Source organism: Elgaria multicarinata, chromosome 2 (genome assembly GCF_023053635.1).
Source record: "Elgaria multicarinata webbii isolate HBS135686 ecotype San Diego chromosome 2, rElgMul1.1.pri, whole genome shotgun sequence".
NCBI lineage: Eukaryota > Metazoa > Chordata > Lepidosauria > Squamata > Anguidae > Elgaria > Elgaria multicarinata.
In genome coordinates, this window is record NC_086172.1 from 83,947,921 (window position 1) to 83,969,458 (window position 21,538).

The 21,538-nt window shown below is 45.2% G+C and overlaps 1 protein-coding gene across 2 annotated transcripts in view; it reads left to right on the forward strand.

Moving 5' to 3' along the window:
- Positions 1 to 21,538, forward strand: part of PKP3 (plakophilin 3) — a 73,536-nt gene that overhangs the window by 5,661 nt on the left and 46,337 nt on the right. The window contains exon 2 of one of the 2 annotated variants that reach the window (XM_063117056.1): positions 20,994 to 21,186. In XM_063117056.1, the coding sequence (XP_062973126.1) occupies positions 20,994 to 21,186 (193 nt within the window). Of the gene's footprint in view, positions 1 to 20,452; positions 21,187 to 21,538 lie in introns of those variants that run through there. The other variant, XM_063117057.1, reaches the window with a different exon arrangement.

The following is a 21,538-nucleotide window of genomic DNA, read 5'->3' on the forward strand; positions in this document are numbered from 1 at the left end:
TTCCAGACATGCAACTCCTAGCACTACAAATCAAAAGGCATTGTACACTTTTTCCTCCCTCCCCCCACCCCACCCCTGACAGATTTTTTCAGGTAGGAAAAAGGGTGGAAGATGTGGTGAGAAAACCAGGAAGGTCACAAATGGGAGACCAGGATAACATCCAGACCCCCCATCCACCCCCACCCCATAACATCCCATGTTTAAAGCAGGGTACTTGCAGGCTAAAAGCCTAGTCTGGAAGACAGACTCTCTCCGAGGCTGAGAAAGGCCTGAGCCACTTCCATTTTTTTTTATGCTCTTGGTATATTAAAAAATATATGAAGAAATGCCAAAACAGGGTTACAAAAACTATGGTATATTTTAAACGTTTCTATTTAACAAATTAATGCTTTTAACACACATGCACGCACACACAATCCAATTATTTCTAATAAGTGTTCTTTCCTTTATTTAACAAGTCCTTTTCTAGCTTTTTTTTCTGGGCAAATTCTATGTCACTCATTAGCTATAGACTGAATTTTGTTTTAAATGTTCCACCACAGACAGCAATATCCTACAATATAATTGTGCTATTCACAAGATAATTACAGGATTTATACAGTAATAATAATAATAATAATAATAATAATAATAATAATAATAATAATAATAATTTCAGTGCACCACAGTCAGTAATAGGACACAAGTTGAAGATGTACGATGAACATCTTCTTTCAATCCTGTCAGTTTATCTCTTTGTATGTCTAACTTCATTTGGAGATAATGTCAAGTCTAAATTTGAGGACCTCCGTGATTATGAGGCCCAAGCCAAATGCCGCCGCCGCCCCCGCCCCGTGATAGGCCCTACATTGTCACCTGAAGAACATCTTCTGTCTCTTTAACAGCCCTGCAACAGTGGTTTTCCCCTTAGCCCTGTCATCCATCCTGATAAACTTTGGAGCCAAACAAGAATTCTGGTTGCTCTTTTTTGTGTTGAGAGCGAGAGAAAGATGAACAATGGGACGGATGGAAGAGTAGGGTGGTTGAGAGGGTTCTTTTACCCTTAAAAAAAAGTCTGCATGAGTCGACCAGAGTTTTTGCCAAGAGGACAGAGAGGAAAAGCCAGATTTTTGCAATTTTGGGAGGGAGACTTAATATGACTTGACTATAGATTGGATATGGGGAACAAAGGAATATAAGAAGATAAGAAGTGCCATGCTGGATCAGACCAAGGGTCCACCTAGTCCAGCACTCTGTTCACACAATGGCCAACCAGCTGCCAACCAGGGACCAAGACTTGGTGTAACATGGAGAGAAATACCCGGGGACTGGCATTTTCAGAAGATAATCAGCAGACATGAGAGGAGTAAAACAACCCTCCTACCTTTCAGTGCTTCTCAGCAAGGCCTCTGTGCTACCCACACATCCTTATTACCTCCATAAGCACAGACTTGGGAATATGAGTTTGCAGAGATGATGCCTGGTACACATGGGCTCCTTCACACTGAGCTTATGTAGTACGAACAAGATCAGTTGCTTACTGAAGTTTGTGGCTCCTTTTCAGGATGTCATCCTCCTCTGGTGCCTCTCCTGCTGTTTTTAGCTTTATTCCACCATGATTTAACTCGCTGAAAATGCAGTAATAAATGGGATAGTAGAATATTGTTGTAATGTTACAGCACCATCTTCTAGCTGTATAAATGGAACATATAGAACTTCCCCACAGAGGAAACTGCCAAAAAGTGTAGAAGAAAGAAAACCTGCAAGAAGAAAACCTGATAAGGATATGGGATTTTTTCTTAATGTAGAGAAGACCAATATCCCCAGCTTACATGTTGGATATTGTGCCTTTTTTAAATGGCAGACTGTGCCAATAGATAGCAGAGCAGGACTAGCTGGTCTGGGGAGAACGATGGGAGGAGATTTAAATCAGAAGCAAATTTCATCAGAAGTCGCCTCTACCAAAATCCTCCCTGCACTGTTTCTTTAAGGTTGCATTTGCTGCAGATGCAACCTTAAAGAGACAGGTGCAGCAGGAGTTAATCTAAGTCCTCATCTACACCTTGAGGCCTTCTGGGACTCATGGGGGGGAGGATCTCGGGCTTTACCACTTCTGGGATCATCTGCCAGGGTCCAAACACCAGCGCATCATCCCAGAACTGAAGGGGGACATTCTGGCGTGGTGGTGTTTTGTTTTTCTTAAGAGAGGAGATTTTGCACAATTGCACGGGCGCGATCCTGCGCCAGAAGTAAGTTTTTTAAAAAAGAAAATCCTTGGGAAGGTGAAAATGCTCCCCCCTCCCCCCCGATGGGCACGGACTCCCCCTGCAGAGCTCCATGCCCGTTTGGTGAGCCCCACTACTCACAGGGAGGAGGGAGGACCCAGGAGCGAGTGGAGCACTGCAACACGGATCTCGGGGTTGTCCCGGGACCGCGGGAAAAATCCAGATGAGTGCAGTACCATTTATCCCGGGACACCTGAGAGGTCGTCCCTGGTTGACCCTGGGATCAGTTGTGCATCATTTGGACGCACAGGGACGACCTCAAGTTGACCCCAGGATAAATGGCTGTTGTGGGTTAGGCCTAAGTCTCAGCCTCCCTACTTGCAGAATAAACATTGCCCAAAGCAAGTGGGCATGGCGGCTATGGTGTACATTCATGAGGTTCCGTGATGGTGTGGAAGTACTGCTGTAAGCTGCATGCTGAAATGTTCACGTCTTATTCATTCATTTTGACATTTGCTACAGTGGTTGATGGAATCTTCCATTAGCGGACAAGGGACTGTAGCCTCGCAACCCCATTTTTAGGTCTCCTTTGGGCATGACCTTACTCTGCAGTCCCATCCAGAGTGTGCTACTGCTCCCCTGGCAGTTTTTCCTGCTTAGTTCACACAGTAGCTTTCCCCCGTCTGCGTTGAGGGGATGACTGCATGGTCAAAATGGTTTTCTTTGCATTTCGGGCAAGGCATGGGAGTGTTTTCTTTCTACTTTGGAGAGTTCTTAAGATAGCATGAATAAATTATATTAGAGTTAATAATTATTAATAATATAATTAATAATATATTAATAATAATAATAATAAATAGAGTCTAATATATTAGAGTTAATAATTAGAGTTATATTAGAGTTAATAACTCTAATAAATTATATTAGAGTTAAATTATCTATTTAAAGATGAGGTACAGACAAAATCACCGGGGGGGGGGGGCAGTACTAAACGAGTGTCGTTAAAGGAGGTAGTGTGAGGCTACAAGCCCTACAGTAGTAGCAAAAGGTTTAGGCTGCTTCCAGGTGAGAATTTATTGTGGAATCGCCGTGGCTTATTCACTTACATTTCACAAGAGGTCCACACAGTGTTGGCATCGATTTGTAACCCTCTTGTATTTTCCAAGTGCTACGTCCAGGGATGGCACTGCCATTAGGCAGCAAGGAATTTGAGGAAAGAGCGCTGAACCACACCGTTTCCCCTGCACCCTCTAAGCTAGCCTGTGGCCTTCAAGTGTGATGGAGGACAAGGCCCCATCATCAGTGTTGAAATATTGAACTGCCGGTTCATTCAGCTTCTCTATGTGGAATAGGATAGGGTGCCATCTCATTCTCAGCCTCAGGCAGAAAAAATGTCTTAGGTCCTCCCTGGTCAAAGACTTCTGTCTTTTTTCTTACTAGAGGAAGTCCAATGCTTTTGAGAAAGATGGAATAGTAACACAGTGTGGATACTGTTCTTTATAAGAGGTGTGTTTTTGATGCGGGCAGTGACCTGCCAGGTAAGGGAATCTATCATAGCTCAGCACACATTCTGTATAACCTTTGCGGCGAGTGCCATTTTTTATCATAGCGCTTTAGCACTACTTAAAAGATAGATTTAGAAAAAAAGGACAATAAAAATAGCACCCACTACAAAGGGTATAGTGAACATGTGCTGAGCTGGGTTATGTTCAGCTGTCTGTAAAGTCACTACCCACTCAAATCATGGAAGAGTAATGATAAGGACTACAACTCCCTTCATCCCCAAGCAGCATGGGCATGATGGGAGTTACACCCTAACACTTCTGGAGGGCACAAGGTTGCAGAAGGTTGTGTTGCGTTAAGAGTACTGGTGAGGACAGAATGTAGTGGAATATACACATACAAAAGGCACTATCCCTTTCATCAGACGAGCGTTTTATCGCATGCTCACTACTGGCCACTCCTGGATTTTTGTGGGTCCTTTTCACGATGCCGTCCGCCTCCCACACACCTCCTGCTCCTTCAGCTTGTTTTTCTGTCACAAAAAAAGTCCCGGAAAATCTGATTCCTTTGGCTGTGACAAAAGATGCCGCCATTTCCTGCTGTGTGCAGGAGAAGCAGTGCGATAAAAATGGGCCATGTGGTGGTTGCTTGCTTCCTCTTTCTTCCTTGTGTGAAGAAAGAGGAAGCTGCTTGTCCCTATAGTGGGATAGAAGCAGGAGGCAAAACGATGGTAGGGAAACGTGATTTCCCCCATCTGATGATGCTCCAAATCTCACAGTAGTGTGGAAACTCAACTGCACTTCTGTACTGAGGAAAAATCAATGTTTTATTAGCACTACGACCCATGTGCTTGGAAGAACCCTTACACCACTAAGGATAAAGTTAGATGCTTCCTAGGCACCCACCTGATGTATTGCAGCTATGAGTTTCCTTATATAGCAGGATGGCTGGAGGAAGGTTCCCAGACTCTGTGGCTGGGTGTGGCCAGCCACAGGCCTTGTACACAAGACTTAACTTGCACATGAGAATCTTAGCCATTGCCAGACTTGGCCATATTTCCCACTGGAGGGTACATTCCCAGAGCATACTTGGCATCTTAAGTCAATGCTGCATGTTTTATTAAGATATATCTACAGCTGCCTCCAAGCCACACAAGAGGAGAATGGTTTAGGGATTCACAGCACTTGGCCTACATACCGCAAGCTTCCTGCAAAGAAAAGCATGGGTGCTGGAAGAAAAAAATCCATAAAATTTTGTATCTGGTCAACAGGGCAGGTCTCCTGCAGCTTTAACTGTTGAGGTGAAGAGGGAATTTCACCAGGTGCTGCATGCATACAAATGACACCTGCTGACAATTCCCTTTTCTATGCAATTTTTAAAGATACAGGATCCCTGTCCTCCTTTTCATATGGTCACCCTACCAAAAAGGGGCTGACACTGTAAAACCATGGAGCTTTGCAGGATACATGAGCTGGGAGGAGCCTCCGACTTGAATTGGGGCCAAACCAGACACATGATGCTAAGCATGCGCTTGCCAGTTTGGCTATAAGGAATGGTGTGTGTGCAGGGGATGGGAGCAAAACTTGTGTGTCCCCCCCCCACCTTATCTCCCCATGATCCATCGCTTTAACTTCCACTCTCCCCATGACCCCAGGCTGGCTCCAATACCAGAAATGCATTGAGCTGACTGGGGGTGAGGATAGAGTCTTCCACACAGGTAATGCAGAAAAGGGTTGGATTGAATTCCCATCCCCCCCTACACTCCGTACTTAATTACTCTCACCCCTTCCTTTTAGCCAAACCAATGAGTGTGTGTTTACCAAATATACGCACATCTGTTTTGGCCCTTAGTCTCCCCTAAGGAGGAATCTAGTTATTGCCAGATTATTAAGGCACCTGGGATGCTAACGAATCTCAGCACTGGCGGCAGCAGGAGCAGCAAGCAACACAAGTCAAGTGTAGACTTGCGCTGTTGCGGTTTTTCTCTTCCAAGCGAACTCACGTCAACACCCTCTCCTGAGGGGGAGGCTGGGATGGGAGTCGCACACTCCCGGCCCTTGTAAGGGTTGGAGCAGGATGAGAGAGAGAGAGAGAGAGAGAGAGAGAGAGAGAAATGTGTTGCATACTTTCTGCTTAAACCTGCAAACTTACCCTTTTCCTGGAAAATATCAAGTTTTTTTCTCCCAGCACATGGTGTTTTGTTTTTGTTCAGCTGGAACACTGAGGATGACTCTTTTGAACACAGTGAGGACTAGACAAGAGTGGTCACCAGAACACAGAATTCCTCCATTCCTTTTAAAAGGAGAGACTAGTCCCTGACTTTAAATGTCAAGCCAAATTCCCCCCTCCCTTCCACAAGCACAAATGTGTGTCTCTTGAATAATTAATGGGTACTAAATTAGGGCTGTGATCTGCTTCTCTTCAGTTCTTAGAAGCGAGAGCCAGTCGGGGGCTTCGCCTCCGTTATAGGTGGAGGAGAAGTGAGTCGGGGGGTTAGCAAAGCGTAGCGAAGAGAAGCGACCACAAGCTAATTGATCTGCTTTTCGTGGAGCGCTCCGCCCACCATTTTGGATATTTTTCCCCATAGGATTGCATTGCGGAAAAGATTAGCGTATAACTTTTTTGTTTTGAAACCCACATCCCTGAAACTTACTGTGCTTAAAGAGTGGTGGTTGGAGGTAATTTGTGGAGATGTTCAGACTATTTCATCCTGTGGTTTGCTTGCTATTAATTTGTTTAGAATGGCTAAAAGTGGGAGGGGGTAAGGTTTTTTTGAAGGAATGAGAGGCAGATTCAACTCCCATTCGTGATCACCTGATGAAGCATCCTCCAATCCTAATGTTGGAGGGGAGTAATAAGCAAAACGGGATACTTAGTAACTTCGGATACTGGGTAACTTTCTTTTCTTTGTCTGAACTGACTTTTTCCAGTGTTTTTTGAAACAGCAGCCCCACCAAACACACAAACACAACCTTAAATCATATACTAAGTTCAACAACAACAGTTTATTGCGGTCAATAGACCATTCCAGCAAATAAAAATTTTACATACAAGCAAACTGAACATACCATTAACTATTAAAAATCAGGTGATCATAGAAGATCTAAAAGAAATGGCCAAGTAAATAAATAACAGATAGGAAACACAGCACTGCTACCCACCCTAACCTTGGTGAACAACTGAATAGTTGTGGTGCAAGGGGATGATGTTCAGAGGGCATGTGGATGTGCCCAGTGGACACTCCTGCCTTTGGAGGGTTGTCAGAACCCTCCAAAGGTTAGCCATTGGAGAAGCCAAGGAACACCACGAGTTGAAGTGTGATGCAGCTTCTCAAAGATTGGTACCTAGACAGGAGCAGTCAAATTGGCATAACAGTTCCCCCTCCCCTTGGGCACATCCACTTTCCTCTTACTGGTAAAAGAGAGACATAGCCTTTTTTAAAAAAAAAATCTTCTTGTTGTTGTGATTCAGCAACACCGCTGCTTTTAATTCCACCCCTCCTGTGTTTATTTATTTATTTATTAAATTTATATACCACCCCATAGCCCAAGCTCTCCTGGATTTCCCTCTTCAGTGAAGTCAGGCAGGCTTTCATTGTGGTTCAACTTCTTATTGTTGTTGTGATTAATATTAATAATATTATTAATATTAGTACTGCTATTATTAACATTATTGTTGTTGTTGTTTAATAATGGCTGTGATCACAGTGCAGTCAATCAACTCTGAAGCAAGGATCACAAAGCTTTACTCTTATCCTCCTAGCCCCCTATTAATTATGAGATGCAAGAGAAAAGGCATCTCTCTGTGCTGTTCCCGCCTCACAGGGACGGTTTGAAGCAATCCTTGGCTCACTTACTTGTGCTCCCAGAAATGTCTGCTGCATGCCTGCCTTCCCGCCTCCACCTGGGTGCTGTTGTTGTGGGGTATCTGCTGGGACTTACTTCCCCATAGATCAATAGATCTATCTATCTATCTATCTATCTATCTATCTATCTATCTATCTATCTATCTATCTATCTATTTCGTTTCTATACCGCCCAATAGCTGAAGCTCTCTGGGCGGTTTACAAATCTATGGCATAGTCATACATCTCTGCCTGCCTCTCTGCCCTCCTGGTGCCTGGGAGATGTACTAGATGATGGGCTTTGTGGTTCAACCCCACAAGCCTCTGGCATGCTTGCTCCCAGTGCTACAGGGGCATGCTGCCTGTCCTCCTCTGTGCCTGCCCCACAGGGATGGTTTGTGCGTGTCTTGCTTTGACTCAGGGTATCCTTCCTTGTGATAAAAGGCAGCTGCATTGCGTGCTCACCCTGTTTAAGATTTCTTGGTGTGTGTGTACATTTTTAAAGTGTTTCACCTGAGATGAAGATCCTTATTGAGAAAAAAACCTTTATTGCCTCAAATCATCTGTCCTATTGATTGCTATGGGCAAGCGCTTTGCAATTGAGCCCTATGGTTTCTCTATGGAGAATTCTGTGCTATTATTGATTGCTATGGGCACGCGCTTTGCAATGGATCCTTATGGGCAGGTATGGAAAGATGTCAGAGTAAATCCCATTTATGAAAATGGCGTGTAGGATTTTCAAAAATTCCCCAAAAATCAGTGGAGGCTCAGATTGACTTACAACTGGGCATGAAGGTGGATACATGGATAAGCTCTCATGATGGTAATTTTGAGGTTTCTAATGTGAAAACTGGTAGAGTTCTAGAAAGGGGTGTGACTGGGTGTTAGGGGGTGATGCTTAAAACGAAAAAAAATCGCCAAAAATCAGGGCATGCTCAGATTTGCTTGAAACTTACCATGAATGTGGATCTAGATGGCATCTGTTAGAGTGCCCACTTTCAAGTTTGTATCTGTAAAAATATCAGAGTAAATCCCATTTCTGAAAATGGGGTATAGGATTTTCAAAAATTCCCCACAAATCAGTGGAGGCTCAGATTTCCTTCCAACTGGGCATGAAGGTGGATACATAGATAAGCTCTCATGGTGGCGATTTTGATGTTTCTAACATTAACAGGAAAAAAGTTATAGGTATTTGGATTTCAATGCAAGTCTATGGGGGGAACGGAACTCCGATTCAGATCCGGAGCTCCACAGCGAAGCGAAGCAGAGCGGACCATAGGCGGATCAATGCGGAGTGGAGCGGACCCAATCCAGAAGTTGCGGATCGGGGTCCGGAGCAGATCGGGGGGTCCGTGCACAGCCCTATACTAAATCTATTTCTTGCCCTTTCTAATCAATACAATGCACAAAGTGGTGGCACCCACTCTTTGGAACCAGTGGAGGCTGGTGGCTCCAATGGTGATGTGGATGTGGATCCATTCTGTGCTTCAGTCGAGGCAGGCACATAAGAAGAACCATACCGGATCAGACGTAGTGTCCATCTCACCCAGTATTCTGTTCACACTGTGACCAACCAGCTGCGTTTGGGAAACCAGCAAAAAGGACATGAGCCCAAGCTTTGTGCCTGCTTGCTCACTGAATGCAGCCAAGGTTTCCTTACTCTTTGATTCTTTTCTGAATTCCATTAAGTCTCTTTCTATTTCTGGCTACTGCCCTGGCTGGTTTCAGGCCCTGCTCAATGAAAGGGATTTGAAAGCAGGGGTGCTGATCACAGTAGCAATAAATCAACAGAAGCAGGTTGCTTTGTGTAAAATGCACATTTGGTCTTGGCATCACCAGTGGTCCACAATATGCAATCAGGTGATCCTCAAGAACACCATGGCACAATTGGAAAAAGTAGAAGGCTGTTTCCATAGCAAAGATGGAATAGGAATCCATCTCCAAACACTGAATAGGAACTCATCTCCTTCTGCACTCCGATGGAGCTGTAAACACACCGGAGAAAGGAAAGGCAATGTGTAGGTAGTGGGTAGGCATTGTTAGATTCTGTATTATCCATATCACGGAGATATTTATCAGCCAAGGTGCTACCACTGATTGGCATGTTGAAGGAGTTGGCTTTTCATTTATAAGGCATTCGAGCAGTTCCAAATAGGGCCATGCTAATGTAGGAATATGTAGTCAACAACAAAGGGCAAGCAAATCAGCATAGAGTGTCTCTCAGTACAACAGAGTTCAAGAAATGTTGCAGTAGGAGGGCATCCTTGTGCTATTCAAGCTTTTCAGGGGCCACTGCTTCTTGAAATGGTATCCCAGAAGCAACTCTAAGTCAATACTTTCCTTGAGGATTGACTAGCTGCTCAAGGAAGAACGCAGCTGTTGGCATTTATGTAGGGATTCATCTGGATAATAATAACAGCACTTTTCTCTCCAAGGATAATCCAGCATGTGGAGAATCACATGTGTGGGGGAATGGGTTGTCAACTGCATTGTGAAACTATAATAATAATAATAAAAAAAGAATAAGGAATGCCAGCCAGTTTAAGCAAAGGGAAGTAACATTCTTTCTGGAGGCATCTTCACTGCATAGGAAGTTTCTACGCATCATTTGGCACCCAGGCCTATCCTTCCTGTCTGCTTCACTCAGTTATTCCCTCATGCCTCAAAATATCTGAGCAGCTCTGTTATAGCAATGGAGGGGTGGGGGTAGGGATTTGGTTATTTTGTATCCTGTGAAAGCAGCAGTTGCTGAACAGTAATACACTTTTAGGGCTTCTCTACATTTGAAGCAAAAATCCCTTACCGGGGCTTCATCTTCCGGTGTCTTCTAGCATTACAATCAGCATAGTACATGTTTTGTTGTTTATTCGTTCAGTCGTTTCCGACTCTTTGTGACTTCATGGACCAGCCCACGCCAGAGCTTTCTGTCGGCTGTCGCCACCCCCAGCTCCCCCAAGGTCAAGTCTGTCACCTCCAGAATATCATCCATCTATCTTGCCCTTGGTCGGCCCCTCTTCCTTTTGCCTTCCACTTTCCCTAGCATCAGCCTCTTCTCCAGGGTATCCTGTCTTCTCATTATGTGGCCAAAGTACTTCAGTTTTGCCTTTAATACCATTCCCTCAAGTGAGCAGTCTGGCTTTATTTCCTGGAGTATGGACTGGTTTGATCTTCTTGCAGTCCAAGGCACTCTCAGAATTTTCCTCCAACACCACAGTTCAAAAGCATCTATCTTCCTTCGCTCAGCTTTCCTTATGGTCCAGCTCTTGCAGCCATAGGTTACTATGGGGAATACCATTGCTTTAACTATGCGGACCTTTGTTGTCAGTGTGGTGTCTCTGCTCTTAACTATTTTATCAAAATTTGTCATTGCTCTCCTCCCAAGAAGTAAACGTCTTCTGATTTCCTGGCTGCAGTCAGCGTCTGCAGTAATCTTTGCGCCTAGAAATACAAAGTCTGTCACTGCCTCCACGTTTTCTCCCTCTATTTGCCAGTTATCAATCAAGCTGGTTGCCATAATCTTGGTTTTTTTGAGGTTTAACTGCAACCCAGCTTTTGCACTTTCTTCTTTCACCTTTGTCATAAGGCTCCTCAGCTCCTCCTCGCTTTCAGCCATCAAAGTGGTGTCATCTGCATATCTGAGATTGTTAATGTTTCTTCCTGCGATTTTAACTCCAGCCTTGGATTCGTCAAGCCCAGCACGTGGCATACTTCCCCCTTTCCCCCCCATTTCCTTTGGTGAGCAAGTTCCATATGTTTCATTTATGCAGCCAGTAGATGGTGCTACGATATGTCAGCATTGTGAAAAGGGACTGCAAACTTCCATGAGTAAGAATGAGTGCATGATAAATGCCTTGTGTAGAAACAGCCTTAGCAACTAGTTAACCTAGCCTTGTTTGACTTGGTGCCCTCCCAGCATCCACAGCCAGCTTTACCTAGGACTGCATTGGCTGGGTGATGGGAGTTGAATTAGTGGCAACTAGGATGAAATTACAGAATTATTTGGACTATTTGGACTTGCAGAATTCAGCTCAGTATAGAGCACCTACTTTGCACACAGAAAGTCCCAGGTTCAATCCACGGCATCTCCAAGTAGGGCTGGGGGGGGGCAGGGGGAGACTCCTGCCTGAAACCCTGGAGAGCTGCTGCCAGTCAGTGTTAACAATACTGGGCTAGATGGACCAATGGTCTGACTCAGCATAAGACAGCTTCCTATGTTCCTTTTCCTTCCCAGTTTTCTCAAGACATGGAGAGACCTTAAATATGATGAGGTGTTGTGTTCCTGTGAGTGGGACTCAGCACAAAGAGCTGCCTTTAGCTTTCTGATGAATGTGGAGCTTGTAAACATCTTCCTTAGAAGCAATAGTTGAAGTTTCTCTTCCTGCTGCTCCTCCTGGAGGCCACCCATAAAACTCAGGCTGACATCATTACATCCAGTTACATGTTTTTGTCTATTTATCATAGTCCCCAAAGCACAGACCCTGACCTCATCATATTACTCTGGGAACCATGGGTCTCAGAAAGGTACATCTTTGTCTCACGTCCATGCCTTGAGCCAGTCCTGAGGTGAATCCAGTCAAAGGCATGTCCTTAATAGTATCTTTCGTAGATGTCAATAGCAGAGTATGATGCTGATTAACTGGGCAAGGTTGTTAAGATTCATGCTCCGAAGAGCTTATGACAGAAGAAATCAATGTGTAACGAAGGTTTGATGAAAATCCTTCTGTGGAAGGATTTGAAGTGGTTGGATAGTCAGTGTACATTGTTTATGAGGAAATGAAGCAGCGATAATCAGAGTGATGGGTGAATAGAAGAAATAGATAGGCTGGAAGTTATAGGTGAGTAAAGTGTATGGAGCAGGATCATGGGGAATTAACAACAATAATAACTCTCTCCCAGTATCTGACAACTTTCATCTGCAGATCTAATTGTGGCTTGCAGAGATGGGTCAACAGCATTCCTTTAATTTACACACCTGATGGAGAGATTATGGTTCACTCATTACAGTTGCATATGAGATAGTAGATGAGATTGTGCTACATTAACTTGCCAGGCAACTTGATCCTACAGAACCATAATTCCTCACTTACTAAGTGTATGATGATGGTAGTAGCTGAAGCAGCACAAGCAGTATCATTTTGCCGTGTTCGGAGTAAGGAGACTACTGATAGCACAGAGTGCTACTGGTGCACCAGAGTGAAATGAGGCTCCTTCTAGTGGTACTGGGCCATCAGCTGGTCAAAGGTTGTGGGTTAGTGGGAGATAAAACCCTTGGAGACTGACAGGAGGCACATGGCAGCTGACAGGATGCAACAGAGAGCTGGTTGTAGCTGCCAAGACCTCCACAAGGAGAAACTAGATCAAAGAGATGGAATCAGTTGGCCTGGGATCATGTAAGAATATAAGAAAAGAGCCATGATGGATCAAACCTATCTAGTCCAGCATTCAGTTCCCACAATGCACAACCAGATGCCATTGGGAGGTCTACAAGCAAGGTATGAGTACAATAGCAACCTCCTGCTCATGTTCTCAGGGAACTGGTTTTAAGGAACATACTGCTTACAGGTTATTTATCCTGGCAATCCCAGGTACAGTCTATGATATATTCAGCAGAAAGGATCTTCTGTAGTTCAGATGTCTGATGGGTCAGCTTCTTTGATACAACACAGATTTATGTTTGGGTCCCCTGGGAACAGGTGTGCTCTCCATGTCTTCTGCATCAGTATCTATTACTACTCAGGGCTGGGGTTGTGACAGTACCCTCTTCTGAGTCAATGTCTAGGTTGTTGGTCAAAGCTATGGCCGTTTAGGCCTTGTAATGTGTGGTCCTACAATGGTTTGCTGATGCAGCAAGACATAAGATTGGGCAGCCTGGATTCAGTGGTTATAATTGTATGTCTATAGCTGCAGAGGGAAGAGAATCCACATCTTTTTGCTTTCTTTATTATTATTATTATTATTTATTTATATAGCACCATCAATGTACATGGTGCTGTACAGATAACACAGTAAATAGCAAGACCCTGCCGCATAGGCTTACAATCTAATAAATTTCTGACCACTATAACTTATTTCGGATTAGACAAATTGATGGAGGATAAGCCTATCAAATACTATTAGCCAGCTATGATACCAAGTTGCAATAGGACTCTCAATATGATGCTGGGAACAAACATGGTCTTTCTTATCACTGCTACAACTTGCTCGCTTGACACACAGAAAGCCAAGGAGCAAGTAGGCAGTAGCACCTTCTGCTCCTCCTTCTCACCACCACTGTTGTTGGGGCCAGAGCGAGTGGTAGATGGCAGAGCGAGTAGGTTACAATGGTGAAGAGGAGGAGCACATCCAGGGGGCTATTTGCAGTGGGCTCTGCTGTGGTGTGGGGCATTGGCAGATGCTCAACCATGCCTACTGCAGACACTGGCCCTGGGGCTTTGAGGATTTCCCACAAGCACTGGGATGGCTAATATTTAAAATAGGGCATTGGATTAGAACAGAGGTGGGGAACCTGCATGGCAAATGGTTGGGGCTGATGGGAGTTGTAGTCCAACAATATCTGGATGGGCACAACTTCCCTACCCCTGGACTAGATGGATCCTTGGTTTGCTACAGAAGGGTTCTTATGTATTAAATACATGTTTTGCATGCAGAAAAAGCCAGACAGTCTATGTTATTTTCAGTTAGAGGGGTGGGAACAGACTTCTTCCTGAGATAGACCACATGCCATCCTCGATATAAGGTAGCTGCATGTGCTCATCTAATAGTCCACTTCCTACTATCCCAAACCACCATGTGTCCCAAGCAGAGAGTAGGTGCACAACCTTCTGTGGTTATGCTCTGCCTTGTCCCCCTGCTCCCTTGTGAACATGAACTTGATATGAATTACAAAGCACGTTACATGTTAAAAGTGCTATCAGAATTATTAGCAACCAGTCCACAACATTCATAATATTGATTCAAAATGTCTCCCATCTGTAGCTTCAGTTACCATCTGTTAGAATGTTGCTGCATTCATGCGCGAAGTAATCTCTGCCGATGATTGTTCACAGCTTTTCACTAGAAGTAGCTCTAGCTCTCACGCTTCCCCTTCTTGTGTTTCCCATTCATAACAAGGCTGCTTTAGTGCTTGGGTGGGGACAAAAGTTTATTGAACGGATTGCAAGAGTAGGTTTCAATGCTTTTGTGGCTGACTGTGAGAAATATGAGCTGAAAGAGAACTTAAACCACAGCAGGTGGAAAGGCAGGCAGGCAGATTTCCAGGAGCTGCCGTTGACTTATGGCAGCATGGGCACTTTTATGTGGAGGGTCTGACTGTGTGTCCCAATGTCCTGGGATTAACTGGCTGTCCTGGGCTACCTTGCCCCTGTATAAGACTGATGAAAGGTGAGATAATAAGCTTTGCAAAGATCTGCTTTTGGCAGAAAAGAGCAAGAGCAGACTAACGTGAAAAGTGGATTCGCACCTACCTTTACCACACAGAATTCAGCCTTTTATGGTAGGTGGGTATACATAGCCATGCATGCATGGACACATCTAAAAGAGTCATTTCTGGAAATTACAGACCGGGACCTCAAAGAACACTGAGTCCATCCCCTGCCGATGCAAGACCGTTACTGCTACAGCATCCCTGAATACTCCAGATGTTTTGGCCAACAATTCACATCAGCCCTAGCCAGCATAGCCAATGGTGAGGGATGATGGGAGTTTTAGGTCAAAACTTCTGGAGGGCCACAATTTGCCCACCCCTGGACTTGATGATCTTCATGGGTCCCTTCAAACTCTATGACTGATGAAGTCAGCTCAGATTGGTTTTTTAGACACTATTGCATATTTAGTTTTCAAGCATTTCCCATATATACCTGCTACCTGTTCTTGGGATTGTGGGCTCAGACCTTTTATCTTTTTCTAAAATAAAGCTCTGTCATGCAATACAACACATGAAGCTTCCATGAACACAAGTAACTTTGGCTGTGTTTTGCCAAAGGAAAAAGTGGGGGGACAGTTGTGATGGGGCTGTGGAGTAGCCATGGTAACACCAAGTCAGAAACTACCATTTGCAGAAGAAATTAATGAGGTGGCTAATGCTGAACTGATACATGAGTGGAGGAAACTCCAAGATTGAACAAAATACATCTGAGAAACACTGCACTACATGAATTTATCTGGTCGTCTTTACTACTATCTCTTCAGGAAGAAAAATATCTGTGAAGCATTTGTGCAGATTAATTGTGGGAAGATTGTCTCTTGCTGATGAGGTTCTAAGGGCACCCTCAAATGAAGGGGTTTGTGAGTTTTAGATGTGACGGTCCCATAACCAACAAAGGGCCTGTGCTTATCTGCATGCTGCATACTGCTAATCCAAATGGACTAACAAGATCAGTGGCACGCAGGTGGCACAAACCAAATCAGTTGCTCTTCCTCTATGCCCTCACCATAGTTATTACAGGAGAGAGGCATGTTTTCTGCCACTTCTGGTTTGGCACTGCAATCAAGAAGTGGGCAGCAGCAGGCTACAGACCACATTGGCTTCTTGTGCACTGTTCAGTGATAGATTACAAGAAAACAACCTGCATAGGCATACTCTGATTGGTTTTATGTTGTATTGGAAGTCTGGCAAGCTCACTTTCTCTAATGTCAAGGGGTTCAATATATAAAAATAAGGACATACAAATAAAGACTTTGCACACAAAATTATTTGCACAATGTTACCCTTGTATTTCCTCTGTGTCCAGGGTACTGAGTACGGATTGCCTCCACACACCCTTAGTCTCAAAGCCGGGCCATCATGGGTTATTCAAGGGTTAAACAACACTCGCATAATCCTACTAGTAATTGAGGGTGTGTGGTTTTTTTAAAAACAATCCTTGAATAACCCACAGTGAACCCCTGATTGGGGGCTGCATTTTCAAAATGGCAGCTGCACATGCCCAACGTGCACCCACAATAACCCACTGTGTCATGTGAACCATGTTATTGTTACATTTTCTTTTTATTCATTTCATTATTTATAGGCCACCTTGCAGGGACATCCCTTCCAAGGCTGCTGACAGCATATTAATGCGGGAAGGAAAACGCCAGTCTCACCTCTATGACTATCTTCCCTTGCCTACTCCCCCTCCCCACAGCATGCTTCCTGCTGGACAAAAGAACAAGGAGACATCAGTGTAGGTGGTGGCAGGGGAATAGAAAAAAGGATTTTCTGCCTTTTTCTGCCTGAAATTTGCTGCCTGAATTTGGGGCAGTTCTCCTCACCACCTAAAGTAAACAGAAGGTAGTGTGGGGATATTGTCATGATAGCAGCTTTCCTGGTGGCTTCTTTATTGCTGTAGCATTTATTTATTTATTTATTTATTTATTACATTTCTTCACCCTTAAGCTGGAAGGGTGAAGAAAAGTGAAACAAGGAAAGGTCTCTCTTTTGGATAGTGCCACCTGCACTGACCCTGCAAGAACCTGCTCTTCCATTTCAGCTAAGGAATGAGGTTGTCGCAATCTTGTGTGGCTCATATATGTAAGAAACACTGAATCAGCACACACAACACCCAAAGCAAACTTTGTCTGGAATGAACCTACGATGAATCAGAGACGTTGTCCCAAAGGCTAGAGTCTGAGCTGAATCCATTATTGCAAGGCATGCTTGTGCATGGTCACCACTGGACGACCTCTTATCAGAAGCTACCTCCCACACCACCAATCCCCACCAAAGATGAATCATGAGCAAATGACCTCCTGGGAATCTCTTATCCTTAGTCAGCAAACACATCTTCTGTCGTGGGGGGTGGGGACATTTGGCCTCTAGATGTTACAGGATAGAATGCAGTATGTTATGTTGAACACTACTTCCCAAATAATCCAGCATCTGCCAGGAATTTCAAATTTATAGCATGAATAATTTTCCTGATAAAACAATTTAAGGAAGAATAAAAATATCCATTCTTGCCTCTGCCCCTGTTCTCCTATTTAGGGCATTGTTATTGATTAAAATGAATGAGGGACTCTTGTATGCCTACACAACTACTGTAATTGTGTAGGCATACAGGAGGGCCAAGGGCCAATTCGGCTTGAGCACAGCACTGGGAAATGCTGAGTAGTAAGCTTTGCCCTGCTTCTGTGTTGCATGCCTCAGTTTCCTACTAGTTAGCAGAGGGACACCTTTCTTAATGAGGTCTCCTTAATTTAGGAGTGCTTCCTTCAACCAGGAGTATTACTCATATTTAGTCACAGAGGGTTTAATAATTGGATGCTCAGCATTGTGCTGTGCTGCACTGTGCAGAATTTAAAAAGCTAAGCAGGGCTGGGCCTGGCTATTAGTATGATTAACGCTGCGCACATCCAGAGAGTCTTTCATCTGGACATCTGACAGTGCTTCGCAAACTCTAGTTAATTATTATTTGGCTACAGGAGACCACCCAAGGGAAAAACGTCTTATAGAACGTCGTGTGTCTTGATTATTGTCCTTTGCAAGCCTCAGGCAGGTATATTTACAAGAAGAATATGCTGCTTCCCTTAAAGATGAATAAGCCGTCTTAGTACTGTGCGAAAGGAGAGTGGAGGGTTTGGTTCTATTAACTGCTAGTCAGATTTTATTGTTAGCATTTGTATTAGCATCATGTCCAAACATTCATGTACAAAACTGTAGACACATTGCTGAGTGGTGCATCTTCTAGGCCATACCCAAGGTGTGGGGAATCTCAGGCCTACAGCCCAGATCCAGCCCTCTGGGGTTTTCCAGATGCCTGTGCCCCCTTTCCCCTAAACCACAGATTGTTGCCCGGCTTTTGTGCAGTTTCCCCTCATTCTAAATGCCTCTCCTAAAGCTTAGTTACCAGCAGTAAGAGCATTCATATACAATATGCTGGCATTTGCCGCAAAAGGGGTTGTATTTTTGGCCTCACTGCTTTAACCTTTGCCCCCTCCCCCTTTTGCCTTCAGCCTCCCTCCACTGGAATGTGCCCCCGAGGGCTTCCCCAAAATTGACATTTTGCCCTCAGGCTGAACGAGGTTCTCCACCTCTACCATATACTTTAAAGGCTGGAAAAACCAAGCCTAGTTTAGTAATACAGCAAGTTCAGTTATTCAAAAGCTTTTGTTGACATATCTTGGGTCAGGGAAGATCTTTTGACTGTTCCTAGCTATGCAAATATGTGCAAGTGACTGTGTATAATGTAATCAAAAAGAGAGCAACAACTTTGAAGGGATGGCAGACATACATTTATAGAGCAAATGTATGGGCTCTTCTTAGGCCCATTTGTTCTTAACTGGCACATGCTGTTTACTGCCAAGTGAATGTAGTGAATCTAGGAGACTGTATAGAGAAGCCTTTTTATTTTCTATTTTAGGGTGCAGCAGTTTTGTCGAACGGATGGGAAGTTCCCTTGTGAGCATGGTTATGGTCTGTAGGCATTTTAATAGTCATTCCATTAAACCACCAGGGGGGCGAACATGAAGAGTCTTATGCTATACGAATGTTTACAAACTCACACACATACACACACCCAGGTCCAGTAGTAGCCAAAGAATCCCATCAAGTTACAGCAGGACAGTGTAAGCACAGAGTCTAATCAGCTTGGGAATATATGGATAAGTAGCAGCAACTCAAGACCCCATCATGGGACTATAATTGGCTGGGTGCTAGTGGTGATGGAAGAGGGCGTAATGAGTTAGTGTTAAGGCGCTATTGAAATTTGGCAAATGGTGTGACAATAGAAGAGTAAGGAGAGCAGTGTATGTACACTGTACAGTTTTAAGATTCTGCCCAGGATGCAGTTAATGGAAGGCCAGATGGAGGAGTTAATCTCTCTCTCCCTCCACCTGCTTCTCCCAACGTTCTTCCGAGACTGAGCAAGTGCCGCATATTTTTGTTTCTTAAACCACGTTGGTTGGTTCCAGAAAGGTGATATAGAAATAATGCAATAAATAACTATTAGTGGACACTACACTTTTCAAAGTGTGGTGCACCAGCCAAAAGAGCACTTCGCCCTTTATCAATCTTCCATTCTATGTTTTGGTGGGCAACTGTGACACTGTGATCTACGTGACAGCAGGATCTACACTACTGCTTTAAAGCGCTTTATAACAGTTTTGACAACTGTTGGGGCTCAGGACACACTCCATATACAGTTGTCAAAACTGTTATAAAGCGCTTTAAAGCAGTAGTGTAGATCCGGTGCGAGAGGAAGCCCTTTAACAAAAGTCCTTCTGGCAGAGCCGCCGCGGCCGCCAGCCGGTCGTGTATGCATTTTTAACCTCACCCATCAGATACATATTTGGAGAAGAAAATGGCTGCCGCTAATGAAAGGACAACAGGCTGTCAGGGCCACCCTCCTCTCCAACCTCAGCCTTTCCGTTTGCCACGAGCCCTTCTACTGTGCCTGACTACTATTTTGTTAGTACGGCCCTCTGAGGCGCCTCCTTCTGCTGGGCCTCTGGGCGAGGAGAAGGGAGCGAGACCTCGTGGACTTTGCCCTGCGCCTGGTCGAGCGCCAGCCCTGCTTGCTTCGGCGTCCATGACCGCGTAGTAGTTGGAATGTATACTCTGCACTGTTGGTCTTTCCCAAGCTGGGAGGGAACAAAGCTGGGTTGGGCTGAGGGTGCTGCTCGCGTCTTCTCGCTATCTTCTATTCCCTCCAGCTCTTTGTTTACGCGGAGCTCAGCACGGGATAGAAAGTCAGGGCAGCCGCTCAGCTAGCCGGACGATGCGAGAGAGCAGAATTTCTGCACAATTCAGCTCTGCTTACAAACAGGGGAAGAGTCGGAAGGGGGAATGGCACCGCACGCAGCCTCTTCTAGCCCTGGAGGCTGCGCCGCACCCATAACCGCTTTGGCTAGTTTACGCAGCAGCTGACGAAGGGCAGGGCAGGGCAGGGCAGGGCCAGGCCGGTCCTTTGCTCGTATGCATCTTTGGAATGCTACCTTAAAAGTCACTGCTTGCAAAACGCCTCACCTGCTTAAGGTGGAACTAGCTGTTGGGCCTTAACGCCTGCCTCCGTGCTGATGTCAGTTGCTAAGGAGAGAGGGGTGTAACCACGTAGGTGTAGTGAGTGTTACTAGTGGTGCGAGGGAGGGAGAGTCCTGTCCAGGAAACCAAGCGACGCTTGGAGGATGGCGTGGGTTAGGAGGAGGGCGTCTGGGTGTGCGCACCCTGAATGGGGAAACTCTGTTTGACTAACTGAGGCAGAGGGAAGGCCCAGCAGGCCCGCACCTGGACTCACCTGTGCAGAAGCACGCGCCATTTGGCCTCAGAAAAGAGGGCGCTGGAGGAGCTGAAGGGGCGGCTGAGAGAAGCCCCCGAGGAACTTAATTGCGCCCTGGTCCAGACGAGGCCTCCTCCGTGCGTGGCAGGGCCAACCCGAGGAAGAGCCACCAGGCTGTGTGAATGTACCCTTGAACCTTGCCCAGCTGCCGCTACCATGCAGGAAAATAACTTCTTCTTGTCGGCTCTGCAGCCGGAGGATGGGGTGTGCTCCTTGGCGCTGCCTTCGGACCACCAGCTGGACAGGAAGAACAGGGAATCGCAGGAGAGCGAGCTGCTCAAGAGTGCCCGGGTGCAGGAGCAAGTCCGCATGAGGATGCTGCAGAAGAGCCACTCGGGCCCCAGGACCAACGGAGCGGCGATGTTTGACTGCGCAGAGCTGAAAGGTAGGCAAGTGTGTGTGCGCGCGTGTGTATTGAGGAAGTGCGTGGAGGGACCGTGGCTGCCTTCCAGGACAAAGGGTGTAAAAGGGGGCATTTACTTCGACGAGTCCAGCAATGCCCCTGTGGCACAGGTGGAATTGCACAGGGACAGAGAACCTTGGAAAGAGGTCCTTGGATTATTGCGTGTATGAGTATTGTTAACAATAATAGTAGTTAACAGTCCCCCCACCATCTGATAAAACGTTACAACAGCCTTCTCCAGACTGGTGTCCTCCAGATGTTTGGGTCTTCAACTCCCCTCAGCCAGTAGGGCCAATGAAGGGTCAGCAATTCTGGGGGTTGTCCTCCAAAACAT